Source organism: Mesocricetus auratus, unplaced genomic scaffold (genome assembly GCF_017639785.1).
Source record: "Mesocricetus auratus isolate SY011 unplaced genomic scaffold, BCM_Maur_2.0 Super-Scaffold_100014, whole genome shotgun sequence".
Taxonomy (NCBI): Eukaryota; Metazoa; Chordata; class Mammalia; order Rodentia; family Cricetidae; genus Mesocricetus; species Mesocricetus auratus.
In genome coordinates, this window is record NW_024429197.1 from 53,977,850 (window position 1) to 53,992,658 (window position 14,809).

General features: G+C 40.0%; 1 protein-coding gene across 11 annotated transcripts in view; it reads left to right on the top strand.

The window, feature by feature from the left end:
- Window positions 1-14,809, top strand: part of Bnc2 (basonuclin 2) — a 399,488-nt gene that overhangs the window by 367,082 nt on the left and 17,597 nt on the right. For 7 of the 11 annotated variants that reach the window (XM_040757207.1, XM_040757210.1, XM_040757211.1 and 4 more), the window contains 2 exons: window positions 10,737-12,706; window positions 13,170-13,235. In XM_040757207.1, coding sequence (XP_040613141.1) covers window positions 10,737-12,706; window positions 13,170-13,235 — 2,036 coding nt within the window. The remainder of the gene's footprint in view (window positions 1-10,736; window positions 12,707-13,169; window positions 13,236-14,809) is intronic. The other 4 variants (XM_040757209.1, XM_021234119.2, XM_040757216.1 and 1 more) reach the window with 1 other exon arrangement.

Consider the following 14,809-nt stretch of genomic DNA (forward strand, 5'->3'; position numbering starts at 1 on the left):
CCTTAGTTTTAATGACTGGCAAGTCTCAAGAGAATGCAAGAATACTGAAAGTTTGTGACTGTCTAAACTGTTTCTGGTGCCTAAAGGTATCTCATCCACAGAATGTTACCCACAAACTGCTGCTGCTTTCTCACCTAAAGGTATCTATGTCAAACTGTGACGGCTAGACTTATGTCAACTTGACATAACCTTTCAGTTATCTGAAAGTAGGGAACCTCAATTTAGAAAATGCCTCCATATGATCTAGCTGCATTTTCTTAATTAGTGATTGATGGGGCAGGGGATTCAGCCCATTATGGGTGGTGTCATCCCTATGCTGGTGGTCCTGGTTCTATAAAAAAGCAGGCTGAACAAGCTACTGAGAACAAGCCAGTAAGCATCACATCCCTCATGGCTCTGCATCAACTCCTACCTCAAGGTTCCTGCCCTGTTAGCATCCCTGTCCTGACTTTCTTTGATGATGATCAGTGATATGGAAGTTTAAATCAGATAAACCCTTTCCTCCCCAACTAGTCTTTTGGTCATGGTATTTCATCTTAGCAATAGAAACCCTAGCTTCGAAACCAACCTACTTCCATCTATAAAGTTGATGGCATGCCCCAATTTGTTTCATTTCAGATAATTATATGAACTCACCACATTTTCCTCTGTGAACACAGATTTTGTTTGTTTGCTTGTTTATTTTTCCCTTTTTTAAATTTAAATTAGAAACAAGCTTCTTTTACATGTCAATCCCAGTTCCCTCTCCCTCTCCTCCTTCCCTGCCCCCACTAATTCCCTATCCCATCCGCTTTTTGCTCCCCAGGAAGGGTGAGGTCTTCCATGGGGGATCTTCAAAGTTTGTCATATTATTTGGATCAGGGCCTAGACCCTCCCCCATGTGTCTAGGCTGAGAGAGTATCATTCTATGTGGTTTGGGCTCCCGGAGTCCATTCATATACTGGGGAAAAATTCTGATCCACTACCAGAGGCACCATAGATTAACCAGACTTCCAAACTGACATCCTCGTTCAGGGGTTCTGAAACAGTCCTATGCTGATTTCCCAGCTATCAGTCTGGGGTCCATGAGCAGCACCTTGTTCAGATCAGTTGTTTCTGTGGGTTTCTCCAGCCTGGTCTTGACCCCTTTGCTCATCACTCATCCCTCTCTGCAACTGGATTCCAGGAGTTCAGCTCAGTGTTTAACTATGGGTGTCTGCTTCTGCTTCCATCAGCTACTGGATGAAGGCTCTAGGATGGCATATAAGGTAGTCATCAATCTCATTATCAGGGAAGGCCATTTAAGGTAGCCTCTTGACAATTGCTTAGATTGTTAGTTGGGGTCAAACTTGTAGATCTCTGGACATTTCCCTAATGCCAGATTTCTCTTTAAACTTATAATGAATGGCTCCCTCTATTATGGTATCTCCTTTCTTGCTCTCCTCTATTCTCCTCCTGACTTGATGTTCCTGTTCTTTCCTGTCCTCTTCTCCCCTCCTCTACTCCCTTTCTCTTTCTTCTAACTTCCTCTCCCCTCTCTCCATGCTCCCAATTAGTGCAAGAGATCTTGTCCCTTTCCCCTTCTCTGGGTGGACGATGTATGTCTGTCTCTCTTAGGGTAATCCTTGTTTCTAGCTTCTCAGGCGGTATGGATTGTAGGCTGTTACTACTTTGCTCTATGCCTAAAATCCATATATGAGTGAGTACATACCATTTTTTTCTGTTTGTGACTGGGTTACCTCACTCAGGATGGTTTCTTCTAGTTCCATCCATTTGTCTGCGATTTTCAAGACTCCATTGTTTTTTTGTGCTGAATAGTACTCCATTGTGTAAATGTACCATATTTTCTCCATCCATTCTTCAGTTGAGGGGCATCTAGGTTGCTTCCAGCTTCTGGCTATTACAAATAATTCTGCTATGAACATGGTTGAACCGATGTCCTTGTTGTATGAATGTGCATCTTTTGGATATATATCTAAGAGTGGGATTGCTGGGTCTTGTGGTAGGCTGATTCCCTTTTATTACCTCATCTGTATGCACCTCTAATAAGTCACATGTTTAATGGCGGCATCAGACTTCCTCCTACAATTTTCAAAGTGGCTGCACAAGTTTTCACTCCCATCAGCAATGAAGAAGTGTTGCCTTTTCTCCACATCCTCTCCAGCATAAACTGTCATAGGTGTTTTTGATTTTAGCCATTCTGACATGAGTGAGATAGTATCTCAGCATTGTTTTGACTTGCATTTCCCTGATGGCTAAGGATGTTCAGCACTTTTTTATGTGTCTCTCAGCAATTTTAGACTCCTTTACTGAGAATTCTCTATTTAGTTCTGTACTCAATTTTTTAATTGAATTATTTGGTGTTTTGGTGACTAACTTCTTGAGTTCTTTGTATATTTTGGGAATCAGCCCTCTGTTGAACCCAGATTTCCTAGTTCCTAGGTTGTATTCTGAGACATGTCTTTCTAAAGGCAAGGCCAGCTTGGAGAGGAGAGGGAACAATTGAAAAGAGTGTATTGTTGTCTCAGTGTGAGGTCTTTGCACATAGTTCATGCCTACCATACTCTAGTATTAGCTCTGTGAACCAGAAGTCTCCAAAGGTTCTGAGTATATTCCCATTAATAAAAATGTGTAGAGTGGGCTGGGTGGTGGTAGCACATGCATTAAATCCTAGCACTCACAGGCAGAGGCAGGCGGATCTCTGTGAGTTCAAGACCAGCCTGGTCTACAAGAGCTAGTTCCAGGACAGCCTCCAAAGCCACAGAGAAACCCTGTCTCGAAAAAAAATGTGTAGAGTGTTTACCCTGGCATAAATAGAACTTTCTAATACCATGTTTAAAAGTTACTGGGATTGCTCACCAAGCCTTGAAGACCTAAGTTCCATCCCTAGAACTCATCTAGTGGAAGGAGAAGACAAACTCCCATTAGTTTTACTCTGACCTACACTTGTGTTCTGAGGCTCACATATACTCAGACATAAATACACGTATTCCACATAAGTAAGTCTAGAAATTAATGGTATGTCACTGTAAGTTCATGTCTAGAATATTAACAAAAATTCTTTGTTTGTAAAAACTAAATAGAAATTTTCATGTTTAGTCCTCCTATCACAGATTGCCTTACTTAGTTTACTAAAGAGATTAGGAATATGCACACTTGTATTATAGTTAAGGAATAATTTAGAAGGCAGAAATTTGTAAATGTGGGATGTCATAAAATTTATATAATTTAATTTAGAATAAAGTTCACCAAAGTACTAAAAACAATAATATGTACCTAAGTTACATCTGTACAGACACTTATGACAGAGCATTATCATCACCTCAAAGAGTTCCATGATGCTGTATCCACTCAGTTCCTTACCCATCATCAGCCCCAGGTAACGATAACCAGCAGTCCATTCTATAATCCAGCTTTCTCTGAATCTTCATACCGTTGGGTCAGGAGAGGATGTATCCATTCAGGATCTGATGAACAATGTTTTGCAAAGTTCTCTATGTCATATTGTATATTAAAAATGTATTACTTTGTATGGCCCAGTAGTATTCCATTGTACAAATATCATATAACTTATTAACTTTTAAGACTTAAACATCTTGAACATGTGACAAAATGTGTAATGTAAGTTCTATGTGGTATTGTCTCATTGATTTTAACTTTACCTGAGTAAGGAGTACTTAAACTTAGATGAACTTGAAATTCCATAATTTATATACCTTCTGTCTGAGCCGTGTTTCTTGCCTTGATGCTTGTGTTAACCTGAAAGAAAGCAAACATAAAATCTACATGGGAAGCTCATCATGAAAACCAGTTGTCAAGGTAGCTGTGATGAAAACTCTTCTAATAAAGCGTGCCATGGAAATCTATACAAGAAATCAAAACAAATCTCACAACTTCCAGTTTTATTGTAGGTAGTCAGGAGTCCTTAGAGTTTGGTTTCATTTAATTTAAAAATCTGAACATAGAGAAGAAGAAATATTTTTAGTTTTTAGCCAGCCATTAGGGATTTTCTTTTATGACTTTAATTTGACTGACAATTTCTACTTTTTTCTATTCTATTAGTAGAAAGAGAGTCTTTAAATTATGTACTTACTTTGAAAATGTTAGTTATTTTAGAATGTCATGCAATGTATGACATTCATTTCCACTCCTCCCCTTAATGCCTCCTAGACCTACTCTCACCTCCCTACTCACTGCCCAACTTCAGGTTTATTTTATTAAGTTCCATAACCCATCAGCTCCAGTGTATGTTAAACATACACTTCTTGGTGTGGAACCATCCACGACAGTAGGGCCAGCCTACAAGAAGCCAGACCATTAAAGAAAACTGACAGTAGATGTGCATTGCTCTTCAGTTGGGGACTCATGAGTCCCTCCCCCAACTCCATGCTAGAATGTTGATTGGCCTGATCTTGTGTAGGTCTTGTGAAGGGAAACAGCTGCTATGCGTTCATGAGTCTAGTGGTTCTGTCATGTCCAAAAGACTGTTTTTCCTCAACCATCTCTGACTTTAAACTCTTACAGTCCTTCCATCTCATCTTCCTCAATGGTCCCTGAGATTTTAGAAGGAGTATGATATAGAATTTCAACTTTTGCTGTGTTCTCCAGTCACTTATTCTCTATATTTGACCAGTTATGAATTTCTGCATTAACTACCCCCACACACACAAATCAACTGACAAAGAAATTTATCCAATAATCTCTGAGAACTACACTGATCTAAGAGTAGAGAGATGCAAATTTACATGCTGCTTTGATACTATGTGCTGGCTATTTCCGTATTCTAACATGCCCTACCTATTGTGAATAGAGCATCTATAAATATGGATTATCATGTGTCTCTATAGTATGGAATAGAGACTCTTGGGGTTTGTTTAGGAGTGGTATATTTGTCATATGGAAACTCTATTTCTAATTTTCTGGGAAAAAGGCCACAATGATTTCTACAATGGCTTCACCAATTTGCATTCCCACCAACAGTATATAAGGGTTCCCCATTCCTAACATCCTCACAAGCACTTGTCTTGTTTTCTTAATCCTGACTATTCTGACTGGGGTAAGGTGGAATCTCAAAGAAGTTTTTCATTTCTCTAATTGCTAAAATGATAGATTTACTAATGCAGCTCTCTAGTATAATATGAAGTCAGGAATGGTGATAGCCCAGAAACTTTTGTATTGTTTGGGATTGCTTTGGTTATCCATATCCTTTGTGCTTCTATATGGATTTTAAGATTGTTTATAATTTCTTTTTAAAAAATTACAAGGCAATTTTGATGGTGAGTGCAATGATTCTGTAGATTGCATTTTGTAGTATGGTCATTTTCACAATATTTATCCTACCAATCAATGAACATGGAAGGTCTTTCCATATCTGATATCTTCTTCAATGTCTTTAGTGTCTTAAACTTGGCATTCTACAAGTCTTTGACTTCCTTGGTTGGATTTTTCCATGATTTTTTTAGGCTACAGTGAATTTGATTATTTCCCTGGTTTCTTCCTCAGTATTGCTTACCTCTTAACAATTTAAGTAATGCTTAGTGAATATGCTTTCAATATGTGCTGTATTTGGTATTGTTCATAGTCGTCCATGAACAAAACATGGGGAGTTATCTTTTCTCTAAGCTATGACATGGTTAGTGTCCTGCTGACAACATATGTGAGATCATTCTTATTCTGACTTGGAGATTTCTTGGTAGTTCATCCCAACACCACCACATCTCTTCTGTCTCATTACAGCCTTTCCTTCTCTATTGTCCATCTCCCCAAATGAGATTAACCAGCCAACCTACTTTATCTTGAAACCACAAGTCTTGTAAGAGGCCTTCTGCAGAGGGTCAGTGTGAACCATTGAAACCATGACAGCTAAAACAAGCAGTGCTTAAAAATCACTCTTTCTAGATGGGGCATGTGGTTCAGATGTAGAGCACTTGCTTAGTTTACTAAATACACTAGTTTAGTCCCCTTTGTAAAAAAACAAACACTCTGCAGAGTTATTTAAGAACAGACAGATTTCTATAAGGAATATGACAACTCTGGTGAAATAGGATGTCTTTTCATGCAACATGGTTAAATGTTAATATTTTATGTGTTTTGGACTTTTTCTGAACCTGATAACACAGATTTTTAATTTTTTACTACTTATTGTTTCTCAACTTTTAAAATTAATAGCATATCCAGATATTTCCAGAAAAATAATACTTATAATAATACCTTACATTTAACTGAACAGTGAAATTATATTATTGTCATTTTGCAAATATCATTTTCCAATCTAATGAGCTGGAAGTCAGTAAACTCTGGTGACAAGTAAAAAAGCCTAAAGGAATCAACTAACCAACTAGAGAGGAAGTCAGGAGTTCAGTTTTATACTTAGACCATAATATATACATAAATAAGACTGCTGTCCTGTTATGGGCTTGTCAGTGGTGGTCATGATCTTCATATGCCTACAAAACTGGATTTTTGCTTTGATAGTACTCATTCCATGGTAATATCTAATTTTTTGACTCCTGTTCACTTGATAAAGTGTGTTTGATCACCTTTGCTTCTCAAACATTAAGGTAACCTAGATTTTACCCTTATCAATCATTAATCAACACTTAAGTATGATAAAAATAAATTGCTCAGAAAAATCCATGCCAAATGGTTAATGTCTGTGTAAATTACTTGGAGTCTATTTGTTGGTACTTTTGTTGTTCATTGTTTTGTTTTGGTTTTGATTGTTTACAAAGTCTTCAAGCTGATACTGGTTCATCTTAATGATTATAAAACATCCTGGTTTCAGCCATTTCATGAGAGTCACTGGACTAAACAATGTGTGCTTCTGTCACAGAGCTCCTTAATAAATGCTTTATTTATTATCTTTGATGGTTTCTTGCTCCCTTAAACCAGCTTATCCCATAGATATATTAAAACTGAGTTGTTATTAGCAAGGAGCGTATGTGTGGACTCCTTGTATCCTTTTTTTCTTTTTTTTAAGGGTTTTCCATTTACAAATGTAATAGTTAGTAGGTAATATGATCAGATGAATGAGAACTTTTTGAGGAAGAGCTCCTGTAGGCCTTCATATTGGTGAGATCCAGAGGGTACCCTGACATTGAACTTCAGAAATTCGTGCTATTCTTCAGTGTACTCATTAGCAGATAATTTAATATGATATCTTTATACCTTGCATTTAACTTAGCAGATAGTGTGTGTATATGTGTGTATGTGTGCGTGCGTGCGTGCGTGACAGACAGACAGACTGACTGACTGACTGACTGACTGACTGACTGACTGAGATTCAATTTAGGCTTGTAGCAAAGATCTGAATCTTCCTTACCTGGACTCTATTTTTTTTAACCTAAATAAGCAATTTTAATGTCACAGCCTCAGTTTTCTCAGAGGTAGCTACTCAATTCTATCAGACTTCTAAAAGGCAGTGGTTTTAGAAGAAATAGCAGGCATTGTGGCAGCCAGGAGAAAAAAAATAAAGCATGCAGAATGGTTGTGTGCCATTGGGTGAGAGACGCGAAGATGTGGGAATGAGATGATGGTGGTGCTTCTGGTGATGGTTCATATGGGTTGCTGTGGTTCCTGTGACTCAGTTAACTCCATAGGCTGTGATCTTGTGCATGTGTGTTGACCTATAGTTTTAGGTTCAGGATGCCTGGGCAGAACCTGGAGAACACATGACTGTACTGCTCCCACTGGGGCTCAGCTTAACAGATACCAGCAATCACAAGAGCTAGTTAGAAAAAAATGGTGTAGAAGAGGGCAGTACAGAGTTCTAGAAAAAGCCTTGTTCTAAAAGCATTCTACTTGTTGACCTAACTGTAGTGTACTGCAGAATGGTGTTCAGTGAGTTCTTGGAGTCAGTGAACTGAAGCATCAGAATTTTGGCGATCAAGTTTTGGACTCCAAGAGGGTTTCTTGGAACCTTCACAAGTTGTCTTTTGTACACTTCACTTCTGATTTCTTATCTGTTTAACATTCCCATGGATATTCTGGATTCTATCATGGTGGCATGGAGCAGGGGTCACACTGTCAATGAAATAAGGTATATAACATCACAATTTACATTTTTACAATCCTACAACACCAGCATTTCCTTCTGTTCCCCACATTCCAGAAACAAGGCTCTGAAGAACATCAGTAGCTTTTAGTGACCATTGTCTAGTGCTGTTGGAGCACTCCAGAATTGTCTGAAGATACTAACCACCCATGGCATTGTATGCTTACTTTAAACGGAGTTTGTGAGAACATTTCATTTTTTTAACAAATTTTATTTAAATTAGAAACAATCTTATTTTACATATCAATCCCAGTTCCCTCTACCTCCCATCCTCCCATGACCCCCACCGACTCCCCATCCCATCCCCCTTCTGCTCCCCAGGGAGGGTGAGGCCTTCCATGAGGGATCATCAAAGGTCTGTCAAGTCATTTGGGGCAGGTCCTAGGCCCTCCCTTGTGTATCTAGGCTAAGAGAGTACCCCTCCATGGGAAATGGGCCCCCGATGTCCATTTGTGCACTAGGGACACATCCTGGTTCCACTGCCCGAGGCCCCATAGACTACCCAGTGCTCCTAGCTGACACCCATGTTCAGGGGGCCTGGTTTGGTCTTATAAAGAACATTTCATCATAAGGCAACTATATCTTTATGATAAGGGAAGGAAAAGCATTTTGACAGTTTTCATAGCAAGGGGCATCCACACATGCTGACTATATAAACTGATATGAGAGATGCTATACATCTCTCCAATCTGTTTTAAAGAAGTAATTCAGATAAATGCTATCTACTCACTCACACTTGCTGTGATGGTTCAGATCATGACTGGTCCAGAGGGACGTTCACACACAAAGGCTAAAGGTAGACTTTCCACTGCAAAAATAGTGAAGGTTCCTTCATCCTCACCCTCTTCCCTAGTGTAACATCTTGTGTAATCATGGCACAGTTGTTGAAATAAGGGAATCAAGATTATTATGACACTGTTAACAAATCCAGAGTCTTTCTTCACATTTTGCTAACTTTCCCACTAATGTGTCTTTTCTGATCTAATATCCCCAGCACCACACAATCACGACTTGACCACCTGCCCTCTAACTGCTGTACTTTACAGAGTTTTATCCAGTATCACATAGACTGCCTCCTCAACTTTGGTTTTCCTGATCCTTCCTCATAACTGGGTTGAAGAAAAATATTTACAAGAACTCCCTTCCCAAGTAACATATGTCATTAAGGGTACAAGATGGCTGGGCGGTGGTAGCACAGGCCTTTAATCCCAGCACTCAGGAGGCAGAGGCAGGCAGATCTCTGTGAGTTCGAGACCAGCCTGGTCTACAAGAGCCAGTTCCAGGACAGCCTCCAAAGCCACAGAGAAACCCTGTCTTAGAAAAAAAATGTACAAGATGACAATATATCTCCCTTCTCTCCAGGCTGTGTCTATTAGATTGCTCCAGTGTAAAGTTAGGATTTTTGTCTTTGTACCTAATAAGTGTGTTGTCATTTTTAAGCTTGTTTTGGTGTTTAACCCAAGGCCACACACATGCTAATCAGTTTCCTACAGCTTAACAACTTCCCTGCACTATTTTGTTTTTCTAGACGGTTTTGTGCTTTCTTAAGTTGATGGTCAGAGTTGAAGTAAGTGTCATGCATGGAGGGCTACAAAGATCCCTGATCCCAGTTGGCTTAAGACATGACGTCTTAAAAAATTTCACATAGTCATTATTTAACTGTTTGAATAGATTTCTCTCAGCACATGTTAAAATGGATTGCTTGACATTACATTGCAGGATTCTTAAGTACTACCTCCAGGCAAATATCATAGTTACTAGCAAAAATGAAAGTGTGAAGTGCTTTTTAATGTATATTTAACAGCACATAGTCTGATGATGGCTGATGTGTAGTCTCTATGGGCTCCGTTTGCTACCGGAGGAGGATGCTGAGAGACAACTTTTTACATATTTCTTCTATGTAAAGCCATCACATACATGCTTCTCAGGTATCTGTTACTGTCCTTTCAACAAATCCTAAAATGTCATATACATTAAATGCACGTCAAACTTTAAATGGCTGGCTTACAGCCAGTTTTCAACAAGAGGAAAGTTACTTTTCACACTCTACCTCATGAAATTGCCTAATCTTAACCATCATGAAAATACAGGCGTTTTAAAAAGACAGTATGCAATGGACTTTTGAGGGGGTGATGCTGTTTTACTCATTTCTCTCTTTTTAAAAATTATTCCAAAAGTCACATAACTCCCATTTAAAGGAATTTCCATCACTGAATCTAGTGCCATGTCTGCTTGACTTGAAGAAGTACACATCATGAACTGTACTTAATTCTATCCTGTGGTGTCATTATTTAACAAAGATTAGGGAACAATTTTTTGCGTTTATGCTACGTTGCACAGCAAGAGTTCTCATCTTATACTAATATATGCTAAAGAGTTGCATAGTATATAGATCATCATTGTTAAAATGGCAGTACTGAAGGCATTTTAGATCGCAAAGCCCCAGTGATCCACATTTTGTTTGCCTTGACATTATTAAACTCAATCTGTTTATATAACTGTGACTGTAATTGCTACATTTGCATGGCAGAAAAGTTTGCTTTTGTGTGTTAACTTTTATTAACACTGCTCGCATGCAGTTTTCTGCTCTGGCTCTCTGTGTTTCATAAGCTGGTAGAGCACCTTCAGTTGCACTGAATAATTATGCACAATCAATAAGGCTTTTTTTTATTTGTCTTTGTTGTTTCTTTGATGTGGCCTGTAGGATGCTGCTGGCAAAGTACTGGACCGCTGGGCCATCATGTCTCGAGAAGAGGAAATCATCACCCTCCAGCAGTTTCTACGGTTTGGAGAAACCAAATCCATTGTGGAGCTGATGGCAATTCAGGAGAAAGAAGGGCAAGCTGTGGCTGTGCCATCTTCAAAGACAGACTCGGATATAAGGACTTTCATTGAGAGCAATAATCGCACCAGGAGCCCTAGCCTCCTTGCTCACTTAGAGAACAGCAATCCTTCCAGCATTCATCATTTTGAAAACATACCAAACAGCCTTGCATTTCTGCTTCCATTCCAGTATATAAACCCGGTCTCAGCCCCATTGTTAGGGTTGCCTCCCAACGGGCTGCTTTTAGAGCAGCCTGGACTGAGGCTGCGGGAACCTAGCATATCAACCCAGAATGAATACAATGAGAGCAGTGAATCTGAAGTATCTCCCACACCTTATAAGAGTGATCAGACACCCAATAGAAATGCCCTGACTAGCATCACTAATGTGGAACCCAAAACCGAGCCGGCCTGTGTTTCCCCCATTCAGAATTCTGCCCCAGTCAGTGATCTAAGCAAAACTGAACACCCAAAAAGCTCATTCCGGATTCACCGTATGAGAAGGATGGGGTCAGCCTCCAGGAAAGGAAGGGTGTTCTGTAATGCATGTGGGAAGACATTCTATGACAAAGGCACTCTCAAAATTCATTATAATGCCGTTCACCTGAAAATCAAACACCGATGTACCATTGAAGGTTGCAACATGGTCTTCAGTTCCCTTCGAAGTCGGAATCGCCACAGTGCCAACCCCAACCCTCGCCTTCACATGCCTATGCTAAGGAATAACCGAGACAAAGATTTAATTAGGGCTACATCAGGAGCTGCCACTCCAGTCATAGCAAGCACAAAATCAAATCTCACACTCACGAGTCCTGGTCGGCCCCCAATGGGTTTTACCACTCCTCCACTAGACCCCGTCTTACAGAACCCTCTCCCTAGCCAGCTGGTATTTTCTGGGCTAAAGACTGTACAACCAGTTCCTCCTTTTTATAGAAGTTTACTTACTCCAGGGGAAATGGTGAGTCCTCCAACCTCCCTCCCAACCAGTCCCATCATCCCAACCAGTGGTACCATAGAACAGCATCCTCCTCCCCCCTCTGAGCCAATAGTGCCAGCAGTGATGATGGGCACTCATGAGCCCAGTGCTGACCTGGCACCTAAGAAAAAGCCTAGGAAGTCAAGCATGCCTGTAAAAATTGAGAAGGAAATCATTGATACAGCTGATGAGTTTGATGATGAAGATGATGACCCTAACGATGGTGGGGCTGTGGTCAATGACATGAGCCATGACAATCATTGTCATTCCCAAGAGGAGATGAGCCCAGGCATGTCTGTGAAGGACTTTTCGAAGCATAATAGAGCCCGGTGCATTTCAAGAACTGAAATCAGGAGGGCTGACAGTATGACATCTGAGGACCAGGAGCCTGAGCGGGACTATGAGAACGAGTCTGAGTCTTCAGAGCCTAAACTTGGTGAGGGATCCATGGAAGGGGATGAGCACATCCACAGTGAGGTGAGCGAAAAAGTCCTGATGAACAGTGAGAGGCCTGATGAGAACCACAGTGAGCCATCTCACCAGGATGTCATCAAGGTAAAGGAAGAATTCACAGATCCCACTTACGACATGTTTTACATGAGCCAGTATGGACTGTACAATGGCGGGGGGGCCGGCATGGCTGCCTTGCATGAAAGTTTTACATCGTCTCTGAATTATGGAAGCCCTCAAAAATTCTCCCCTGAAGGTGACCTGTGTTCTAGTCCAGACCCCAAAATCTGTTATGTGTGCAAGAAGAGCTTCAAAAGCTCCTACAGTGTAAAGCTTCACTACAGGAACGTTCACTTAAAAGAGATGCATGTCTGCACAGTGGCTGGCTGCAATGCCGCCTTCCCCTCTCGACGAAGCAGAGACAGGTCAGTAAATCTCCATTGGTGGCTCCTGCTGAGGGTGGGGATACAGGTTCAGTCATGGTGGACTTAAAAGGTAGATGTTTTTGATGCACTGTAAGGGTTGCCCATATTGGCCACGTGATCACTAAGCTGCCATGCTCATGAAGGATTTACGCAGCCAGTGCTTGTTGTGATGAAGCATGCAGAACCATGTCATTTTACCTAGTAATGCACGCCATTTTTCTCTGTGTATGTGTATGTGTATGTATATGTGTATGTTTCCATGCATCTAGGTGTGAATAAGTTAACAGTACACAGTTCCTTGCCTCCCCATGAACCTTTCCTTAGAAGCCACAGCTTCTATCATTCATATATATATATATATATATATATATATATATATATATATATATATATATACTTTGCTTTGTGGCTTTTTAATTAAACCAATATATTATCTTCATACACACATATTTATCCAATATAGAAACAGAAATTTACGGATGGAAAGAACCATAGGTCCAGGACATCGAGACAGCCTGCATCTCCGTAGGTATAACCAGAAATGTTATCATTCCTTACATGAGTATTTAGTGTGTCCTTCAATTCTTTAAGAGTCATGAAACTATCAAAAGACAATGAGGTCAAAGTAATTGTGAGATGGTGAAAGAGCATGTTTGTGTGGGTTTCTTTGTTTCAACTCCATAGTGCCTTTGATCACAAGTCTAAAATGTAATCTGCCATGGGACTTCACCACAGAAGTGGGGACATGCCTAGGTACATGTTTTAAGATCAGTTAGAATTTTATTACATACAGCTATCAGATTACATCCCTCTTAAGTTATGTAGCTATAGTTCTGAAACCATGGGACTTAAACAGAAGCAGCTGGTCTAAAACCTACAATAGTTTTTGTCAATTCTCTTACAATATGAATGGAATGTCAGAGTGGTCCTTCAGTGATGGGACAACAAGGCGATCCCTCACTTATGGAGGATGAGCCTTTGGGAAAGTTTTTCCCATAGTACCCCAGTCCAACTCAGGTCAGAAGTCAGCCAGTCCTGCCTACTACATGGGATATACATTGTGGTTCTACACTAACTTTTTAATATTTTCAGGTAAAATTTTATTTCATACTTTATATGTGAAAAAAATGAATGCAGTTTCCAAAGATCTACCACCTTATTCTAGTATTTATTAGTTGGATAGAGGTCTTGACAAAGCAGACGGTAGTGAAAACGCCACTTGGATTGCTGTGGCAGTACAACCTGTGACCATGACACTTGGGAGGAGCTAGGGATAGCCAGCCTGACCTCAGTCTGAGCTATGTACTAAACCCTGTCTTGATTTAAAAAGAAAAGTATAACTGCAAAGCAGTGACCTGTCTTTGCAACATTTTCATATATGAAAACTCAATCCTTTTTTAAATGAATATACATATTTTCTTTCTTTTTACTGACACAGAAGGGATCAAGTTCTGTTCCTTTAATTATTTCCTACCTCTGCTATCCTAGATCTATTAAAAGGGGTTTCTTTTCAGTTCTAAATTCTTATTGACAGTCCCAGGCAATTCCAAATAAGATACCTATACTTTGAATAATAAATGCAGTACCACCCCTCCATTCCAAATTTGGAATAACATCCTTTCAGATTTCAAATAGTATATTAGTGATGATGAGGTTAATGCATTGAAAACATTTTTCATTGAAATTTTTAACAAATATAGCAATTGTGAAAACTTGCATAAAATACTTATGAAAATGGAGTGTTTGAAGCCAACATTTAAGCTTATTTGCTTGAATTTATCTCACATTTTAGTTTGCTGAAAACATCACAGTTCATAACACTTGGAAGAGTAAATAACAAAGGATAAGGCTCCGAGCCTGGGGCCTCCACTAATGCAGTCGCTGCTGTACTCTAGAGCACACGGCTGTATGGAACACACGCTCTCCTGTGCTCTAGAGCACATGGCTGTACGGAACACACGCGCTCCTGTGCTCTAAAGCACACGACTGTATGGACACACGCGCTACTGTGCTCTAAAGCACACGGTTGTACGGACACACACTCTCCTGTGCTCTAGAGCACATGGCTGTACGGAACACACGCGCTCCTGTGCTCTAAAGCAC